The following is a 9489-nucleotide window of genomic DNA, read 5'->3' as shown; positions in this document are numbered from 1 at the left end:
ATCTTGTTATATTACTTTAGTGTATGTTGTTAATTCGTGACCTCCGATCTGATATATAATCAAAATATACTGTTATATCCCAAACGTAGCAGATTAAAAGAAAAACTTGCGTGAGACGCACACACAAATTGGCATGTCTTTAATGCTCTATGGGTGCCCGGGTGGTATTTTCATTGTGGGCTCAGATTGGAATGACCGGACTATTAGTCACGCCCATCTAGCGCGGCTATTGACAATGAAAACATACCCTAAGTTTCGGCCAAGGTCTTTCTTTAGTAGCACACTTCGTGAAGCCGCGTGTTCGTCGAAACTACCTATGTCTTTTGGTGTGTCGCGGCACTGTATTGACTGGAGCTTAAATGCCTATTACTATGAATTAGGGTTGCTTTTAAAACAAAAATCAATTTAAAGCAAAAATGTTTAAAACAAGGCCCTTGTTTAAAACATGTTTTTTATTGTTTATTATTTTTTTGTTATTTTAAGCCATGACGTCACGAATGAGGATTGACATTGACAATTGAAAATATAGGGTAAATATAGTTCATTTGACAAAATATCTGTACTATAACTGCTGAACCCACTCTTTTGAGGGTTCCCACCTTCCCATATCGATGTGCGTCGGCTACATCGGGTGCTATTGTCCGTAGGTTCATACAACATGTTTTTCGTGAAGTATTTACACAATTATTGCATAATTTTACAACTTAAAAACCTCATTTTGTCTTTTTAAACGACTTTATTCAAAACATATTTTGAACAAAGTGTTTTAAACAACCATTTGTACTACTATAAATTATGTATGCTTTTTTGTTGAGGGGAAGACGTATGCATTTCAAACTCAAGCTTATCCAGAGAGAATTTTCAAGTTAATTTAATCCCTCGAAATTAGTCTATACTTTATGTCGGTCTACAAAATACTTTTGATTCCCCTTCGACCTCGCTCCTCACCCTATTGGGAATTTTGGGGTGCGGCAGTCATGGACCTGGGTGCGATATATCGTCTTCTATAAAAATGGGCAATAGGTACATTATGACGTAACAAGCAAATGACCCATCTTTTTAAAGAAAGTTTGTTATCTCATTAGGCCTTTTGAGCGCAATCCATATATTGTCTTCCAATATAACCTCTAAGATGCAAAATAAATGTAATCGTGAGTAATCGTGATTACTTTTCCAATGTAATCGTAATCGTAATCGACTACTTCCTGATTCTGCTGTAATCGTAATCGTAATCGTAATCGCGTCATTCAGGAGTAATCGTAATCGCAATCGATTACATTCATGAAGTAATCACCCCATGTCTGGTGGTAATGATGGGTCGTTAGAATCATCACTGATCTGTTCTAGTAGCGAAGAACATATTGATTTATCTCGGGACCATCCAATATAGTTTCATCTTCATCTTGATTGATGGATTGGTCTCTGCCAGCAAACTGTTGATCTTCCTGAACTCTTTATCGGCTTTGTTAGTACCATAGTCCATGAAGTGATCCTTCACTCGCAGCATCACTTCAAGATTTGCCTGTGGCAGGCAATCACGACTCTTGTTCGTAGTTGCGGCTGCATGACTGATGCCCACACATGATGCAGCATGTGCAACGGACGAAAGGCGAGTCTTGAAAGCTTTGGAGAACACCGGCATGATCCATCCAGAATAATGCTGGCTGATGAATTAGATATGGTACTGAGATACTCGATTCTGCATCGGAAATTCCTAAAAATCAAGGGAAGATAAGGGACATTCAGTGTGTGTGGAGTGTACACAATTATACTCACCAACTTTACAATCATAGTCAATCCAATTCATTGTTCGATTAGGTTACCAGCAGACTAATCATTGCATTTTGGTTCCATCTTTGAAAATAATCATTTTGCCAGGTCTCGAACAACTCTTTTGCGATTAATGTCCCTTGTCCAAGCCACATCCTCCAACTCGAGGATCTAGAATCCATGAAACTAAATGATGGTCCCCGACATGAGTTAATGCTCTTATAGCTGCATCTTTGACATTAGACTTTATCGTCCGCACAAAGAGCAGTAGTCTTTTTAATCTCGAGCTTGAGCCACATCTAGCTTGATAAGAGAAGGGCAGCAGAGGTGTTGTCCTGAGATGGCTGCAAAAATGCAAGATTTTTAATTCAGACATGCGATTAGTCAAAAAAAGTTTTGAAACCACCAATTTAAATCTTTTCTTTCTATATGTTTTGATGTCGCTATCATTGCTTACAGCTATTCAATATAATTGGAGCTTGCTCGTTCTGAGCACAGCATTCATGCTCAAGTCAAAAACAAAGTGCCGTATTGTCTCTCTTTTTCTGAAGTAAAATCAAACGTAAATGGCAATCTTACGAGCTACCATATTTTTGGTTAACATAAACAAGCGGGATCGCCCAATAGACGTTTGCCAATGGCAAAAGTTACGGCCTTTGATTGCTCAGCATCGAGCTTGAGGAGATGAGTCAAGGGTGAGATTTTCACCGAACGTCATGCGCGGGTTCTGATAAATCTAGGGACATGGTGTTTTACGGTATGCATTCCTGTCTACGGTACACACAGATTCGTTTCTATTTCAATCCATAACCAGTATTCAAGCAGCTACATAAATATGAATCACACATAATGACATGGTATCTTACTTGTGTTCACATTCCACAGCTAGTTAGCCCATCACTCCAGCCCGCATTAACTGCAAACTGATTTTTGCAACGCTTAGGCATCAGAGATAAGGGAATCATTCGATAGAGACTCCGGATTGCGCTTCCTTTTCGGTATCGCGCGGGTGCCTCGGAAATAGCAGCAACATGTCGTAGACAACTAACTAACTATCCCCAGCAAAAACAATAACATATTGATTGACTACCGCTCTTTGTTCTCTCCCCGCCTGTCTGTCAAATAGCTGAACCATAACGGTACCGGTGACGAAATACTACGTCCGGTTTATATAAAACGCACATGATTATCCGGTAATAAACCACATTCACGCATCTCGTCACAAAATTTGAAAAAATCAAAAAAATCATTAAAATCAAAATGGTGAAATTAAAATCAAAAATCATGAAAAAAAACCTGATTTAAATCACACTGATTTTAATCAGCCTGATTTAAACCAGAACCCTAACTGCGAAGCCATTTTTCTTCAGCGCCCCCCATATCGCACCCTGAGCGTTTCCGCCCCCTTGAAAATCGCCAGCGCCCCTTGGGAACTCGAAATTAAATAGTCAAAATAATGACTTGGACCCGGACGCAAGTCTCAACAGCATGATTAGGACTCGACTCTCTGCCCGTCGACATGAAGTCGGACTCGATTCAGTGGGAAATTGAAAATGAGAATTGACTCGAGCCAAAAATATGAAAGTGAGATTGACTTGTGGCTCGAAACCTTGTAACTTGGTTACAACCCCGATACTTCCATATGTCACCTATTACCTGGGATATAAATATATTTTTCCTGCATTTGGCAAGTTTTCATCAAATTTACTCTTCGAGTCCGCCGATTCGAATGTAAAATGTATTTTATTTTCGAATCGTATCGCCATTGCTCCAAGGCGGCTACTTCAATGAGGGAGGCCTACATCTAATTTCCAGCTTACCAGCATCATATCTTTTTATTAATTTACGTGTATACTACATACGAAGTATTTCACGCGGCCCGTTTCAGCATGAAAACGCATAAACTAAGCACCAATCTGCCTACAGGCATGCCTCGAATTCGATGGCATTACTGCCAACAATAGCGAAAACGCTCCATTTTAATCGACATGAAAGTGAAATCACTGGTGGTTATCTTCAACAGTCCTACTACAACTTCTGCTAAACAACCACGAAATGGAGTGTAATTCCTTGTGGCAGTCTGCTTACATTAACTGACACTGTAACACCCGGACCCCCTTCCCCCATTTCGGACTAAGCATAATTGGTTTATTTTCAAACAAAAATCAAACATAATTTGTTCTTCGAAACAAACGGAAATAAATCAGGATTGTTCACGTAATATTAAGTTTCAATATTGCTCAGTACTCAGACGTGAGACATCAACGATCGTCAGTGCATTATCATACGTTCCACATTGACATGATTGTTCATTTCTAAATGATGACGCAATGCTGCAACCACACACGTCTTCGGAATATGGCAGGTGTTTCGGATGAAATCCTCCACTCGCACAGATCAGAAGCTGGGTTTGTCCACGACTTTGGAAGTATCAGCAGAAAAATCCATTTACAAAGCCCGAAGCGAATCCCGACACACCGTAATTCAGATATACTGGGACTTTGCCGAAATTGAAAAGATGTGTAATAGATTTTCTTTCTGACAGCATCGTGCGAATGATTCGTTCAAGATCTTCAACAAACCGAACTTTGTTGATGACAATGTAGTTCGATCTGTGGAATTAATACACTTTCATAACCGACTTTCATAAGTGTTTGCCGTGCAACAATAATTTCCGAAGTACATTCATACTAAACGTTTATTATGATCGGAGTCTCTAAAGATGTATCCAAATTCTGTACCACAAACCTGTTATGCAACAATATAATGGAAACGAAATTGTGTAGTACGAAATTGTCACTACGCATATTCAACACTGGTAGCAATTGCCTTGCATGGTAGGCTACATATGGAATGATGTGGTTATTTTGCAGCCGTACCAATTAGCAGTGGAAATACGGTATGGCATTGCGGGAGTATTGCGGGCCTATGGCAGTGGTTCCGAAAGTTTTTCCGCTTATGGCGCACTAGAAATAATATAAAATTCTCGCGGCACACTTGGGCCCAGAAAAGTTGGTTTGAAAAGATGGATGTGGATGTGGTTCTTTATATAATCAGACCTTATACAACAGAAACGAGGTTGCTTTGTTGACAAACATACCGCATTTCGTCAATAATTTCAAGCAGTGTCTCTCACAAGCTTTTAATTACAGTCTAAAAGTAAAGCCCTGTTCATATAGTCATGAGAATGCAAGTGTGACAATGATTTTGATATTTTTTACACCGATCATGGAATAGGATTTGGAAGTAGACAGCCGGAAATCGTGCATTTTCTTTCGTAGAAATAACTCTTTTAATAAAAGGCATTTTTGTAAATCAATGTGCTGGATTCCTGGTATTAGCTGAAATAATGCTCGATCTACTACAATGCCACAATGGGTTTAATCGTGATTATTTATCACTTTCAACTGTTGAAGAAGTTAGACCGCTGTTACGCTATGTGTTAGTCTTCAAGTCTTTTTAAAATATTTATTCAGTTCCTTTCGAAACAATCCGATAATATTCGTGGCACACTTGAGAATCTGTGGCCGCACACAGTTCTGGAATTACTGGTATGGAACGAAACCTCTGCAATGGAACGGTGCATGTATGCTGGAATGGAATATTCATATTTTGGTGTGGAAAAGTTCCATATTTCCTTACACTATGCCACATTATCATATAAGACGGAAAACTGTCCGCGGGCCGGACAAAATCACTTCACGGGCCGTATGTTGTCCGCTCCTTCCCTAGGGTGTACCAGAATTTGCAAAGGGTGTAGCCTACCACTCGGATGTGGTGTACAGGGGTGTACCAGATCCAAATTACAATGAGCCGATGGCTAGGTATCACAAAGGCAGGTTTATGCGTCAGCACTGGTTGACGCACAGGTTAATGAGCAATACGGTACGATGTTATCTCAAGCGTAATTCTGGCACACCGCTAGATTGTGATGTCATAAGCAAATATTTCTCGTATTCATTTAGCCGTCGGCAATGGACCAAATGGTTCGTCTGGTGTTGGAAAGGATGCAGTTAACAAACATGTGTTCAGCTAGCGATTTGTCTTCTAGTGATTCTTGAGGAAACCGCCGCGATAGCTCAGACTCCTTGAATCGGTACTTCGTACCCGACGTTAATAAATACCGCAAGCACATAAATGAAGTGACGTAGCCAGCCAGTGTCGAAACAGTTTCCATGTTGAAATCGAAACCCTATTGTTTTAAAATGCCGATTTTATGTCCAATATTTCGCCATACATTTGCAATTTATCATTTTGTTATTAGTGATGCAAATTAGCGACAATCGACTGTGTATAGCGGCATACGATCTGAGGTTACTGACATCTCTTGCAGCACGTGTGCTACTATCGACTGTGTGTGGGGCAGACCTGTGTGGGGCAGACCTGATAGGCAGTAGGCTGGTGCACCTGCTATCATCGCTGGTCTGAATTACCGCTTCTTCAGCAGTAGCTTTACCTACTCTCTCTCCCTAATACTGAGTGAATAGCTCTGGCTCCCTCTCTCTCCTATCTGTTATGGTATAATGCTATATCACGTGACTTATCGCTGGCATATCGCCTAGCCTAGCGTATATCGAATAAATATAGATAACTAACCTACGGATAGACACGCAACACCCGTCGTCACGCTTGCTTGCCCGGAGGCAATTACTGCTCAGCAATCTGAACGCAACATAATTGCCAATCCCATAGCTGACGACCCCGCGTGCTTAAATTCAATAAAGTTGATCTCATTTGAAAGCTACCGTCGCACTGATTCCGAAAATATACATTAAAATGTAATCAAGGCAATGAAACCCCCTTGAAATACATCTAAGCCTGAAAATCGGCATTGTTCTGAACAATCGCAATCACGCAAGGGGCATTGTTAGGGTCATTGTGCCGCGTTTCAATTTACGGACTGCGGGTGTGAATCTTATTCATTGCAGGAAAAAGATAATTTGGAACGTGATGAAAAAGTCACGCCACCACTAACAACCATCATTCGAATAGAAGATACGGTTTGCTCAGAGATCAGCAAAGAATTATTCCGTTTACACCACTTGAGCAGTCTTTGCGTACGAGCGTTACTAGCTAGGCCTACTCAACTTTTTTAACACAAAGGTCCCGTATTAGAAGCAGAGAAATATTCTGAAACCAAGAAATCTATCAACAACGCTGATCAACATAGTAGGAATGTTGGACGAGTATATAACACCGGTATATAAATATTACATTGCTCACCGAGATCCCATGCAAATGAGGAATAGTGAGCCACCAATCGAACATACAGTCATTTTCCCAACCTGTAAACCAACATCATAATATCCTCATCATATTCGAATTTCATGACACCGCTCATGATTCACATAGCCATGTTTTTGTAATAGAGCAGATTCATTTTGCAAGAAACCACAAACAGTAAATTGCAGCGTTGGCATCAAGTCACTACCTTCGAGTCACAAGTCATCTCGAGTCATCCCACATTTTTACTCGAGTCAAGTAAGTCAATAGATTCTTAAAGGCGACTCGAATCAAGTCAAATCAAGTCATAATTCAAGTCAAGTTACATTTGTAACCCTTGTAACCCTTGCTCTAAAGTCCAAACCGATATGTGAACCGAGTCCATAATACACCAGACACAGCTTGACTCTTAATCTAATCCAATGGTTCTCAACTTGCTCGCCAGCGCTCCAAGTGAAAATTTTATTTACTGGGAGCCGAACTACTAAGGTGCGATATGGGGGTGGGGTGGAAAGATATGGTGGCGCTAGCTCGTAGGCGACCCGAAAATTATAAATCAACATAAAATGGAGTCTTTTGGTGCTCGTTTCATTCTTCGTAAAATTTCTTCCGCGCTTCACACGGGAACCCCCCTCGATATATATATACAACATACACAGTTTACACACACATAGGGAGAACAATTTTTCAAAAATGCATAATGTTCAGAAATGAGTCCAACTGCATTAGCAATTACATAAAAAAGCAACCTAATAGAGGGTTACCATATTTTGGAATCGGGAAAAGAGGACACTTTTTACAAATCACAAAAGTCGGATGACCGGACTCGAAAACTGCTGATTCTAAAATTGTACTAGAAATCTAGTTGTGTTGAATAAAAAAAATAAAATTGTCGTTTAAAATTGGGACACTCTCACTTTGGTCAATTCACTATTGTAGATGAAAATAAACCTGAATACAAATTAGGGTGTCTGATAGGCCAAGGTGGTCGTCTAATTAAAAAGAGACTACTCCAAGTTGTTTCGGCACCCTCGTATATTTTCATCGAAATGTTGTCGTAGTCTTTTGATTTGTTGAATTTTCAACAAAATGAATATGATTATGGGTAATTAACAACGAATAATTAACAAATCCGAACCCATCATACCTGTCGGAATAGTTTTCCCGTCACGTATCCGACAATGACACCAGCAACGAACGGACATTTGTCATAAGTAATGAGTATTGAAGCAAGTGCACCGTTAACCGAAGTCATCACTATGTTGCAAGAGTTGTGGGTCTATGAAAAATTTCAACCTTCATCAAAACTATCAACCATCCGAGTCATACACCAAAACCTGTTGTGAGAAAATCGACATCAAAAGCTTTTACAATATTATGGACAGAATATAGCTGAGCGTATGAAGTTGTTGAAAATCATCTTTTCATCGAGCTCAAAGATCATTGGAACATCTCATATTGCAACGGGCATAACAGAAAAATCGGAATGAGCATAAAGCTATATGATATTCACTTTATTTTTGTAAATTGCAGTTCCCCAGACCAAATCCTCAAAACGCTTTAGAGCCGTGGTTCTAAACCAAGGCTTCTATAGTCAGCGAGCCGGATATGGGGAAAAGTAGCCTATACTTGGCGGTCCAGATTCGTGAATACATACATTAATCGCGTATTTATCCACCTATACAAGGAATAAATTGCATTTAATGTAAAGTTCAATTTTAAAGCATAGCGGCCAAAAACGGTGTTCAATAAATTTATTCCTGTAATGTACATCAAGAGCTGTTGGAGTCAACGAGACATCTCGCATCTGCGGTCGATCAAAGTTAACAACAAGTTGTTTCAGCTCTGGCTGCATGTCGGCCGTAGAAACCCTTAGTAACGACTGCACGTGAAGATCAGCTAGATCATAATCCAACTTGGTTTTGTTTTTATTCATGGACAAACAAAACGAAGAGCTGAAGTAAAACCTATAGTCACGGTGATTTGACGTAGTAAGCAAGAGTGGGGAATTGCAACAGACTGCGACCGCGGGCCACATTATCATGTAAAACCACGAACTGTCTGCGGGCCGTTTAAAGTCCCGTTATGGGCCGGATCCGTCTCCCGCGACGCATGTTGCCCGTCTCTGTTCTAAATCTTTCGTCGTATCCGCAGCTCTAACTATTTGTAATTTGATTCACATGCAATAACGCAGGGGTACTCAGCCCTTTCTTGGCCGTGGCCCCTTTTCGGTTCGAAAATGTGCTGTGGCCAACCTCTTTATCCTGGAGTCATAATCCTGTTCAATGCGTGGTAATCGACTGCGCCGATACACATATTTATCTAAAATATGTGCATTTTTTCTCTTTAATTTGCTGCTGATATTTAAATCTAGACCTCTAGGGATATGAAATCGCGCGTAGCGCGACGAAAATTTTCGAGTTTAATAAATATCCTCCAACAAACGACCAACGAAATTATCTTGGGCCCCTTCGAGCTCCCACAATTGGGGGTTTG

General features: G+C 40.3%; 1 protein-coding gene across 1 annotated transcript; it reads right to left on the bottom strand.

The window, feature by feature from the left end:
- Positions 1–3896: 3896 nt before the first annotated feature.
- Positions 3897–8497, bottom strand: LOC145447733 (FUN14 domain-containing protein 2-like). The gene is made up of 3 exons (XM_080325991.1): positions 8141–8497; positions 6994–7055; positions 3897–4382 (listed from the first exon to the last, which is right to left on the bottom strand). Exons 1-3 carry the CDS (start codon positions 8246–8248, stop codon positions 4202–4204), a joined length of 351 nt encoding a protein of 116 aa, XP_080182117.1. The 5' UTR covers positions 8249–8497; the 3' UTR covers positions 3897–4201.
- Positions 8498–9489: the final 992 nt, after the last annotated feature.

This window comes from Botryllus schlosseri, chromosome 10 (assembly GCF_051294905.1).
Source record: "Botryllus schlosseri isolate E-star chromosome 10, Bs_hap1, whole genome shotgun sequence".
Lineage (NCBI taxonomy): Eukaryota > Metazoa > Chordata > Ascidiacea > Stolidobranchia > Styelidae > Botryllus > Botryllus schlosseri.
This window is presented reverse-complemented; position numbering and strand designations above follow the sequence as displayed.

Bases quoted from the DNA above. Each gene is read 5' to 3' on its own strand.
- LOC145447733 (XM_080325991.1), bottom strand. From the start codon at position 8,248: ATGACTTCGGTTAACGGTGCACTTGCTTCAATACTCATTACTTATGAC. The intron at 7,056-8,140 runs GTATGATGGGTT...GTTGGTTTACAG, and splicing joins CGGGAAAACTATTCCGACAG to GTTGGGAAAATGACTGTATG. The intron at 4,383-6,993 runs GTGAGCAATGTA...TTAATTCCACAG, and splicing joins CTCATTTGCATGGGATCTCG to ATCGAACTACATTGTCATCA.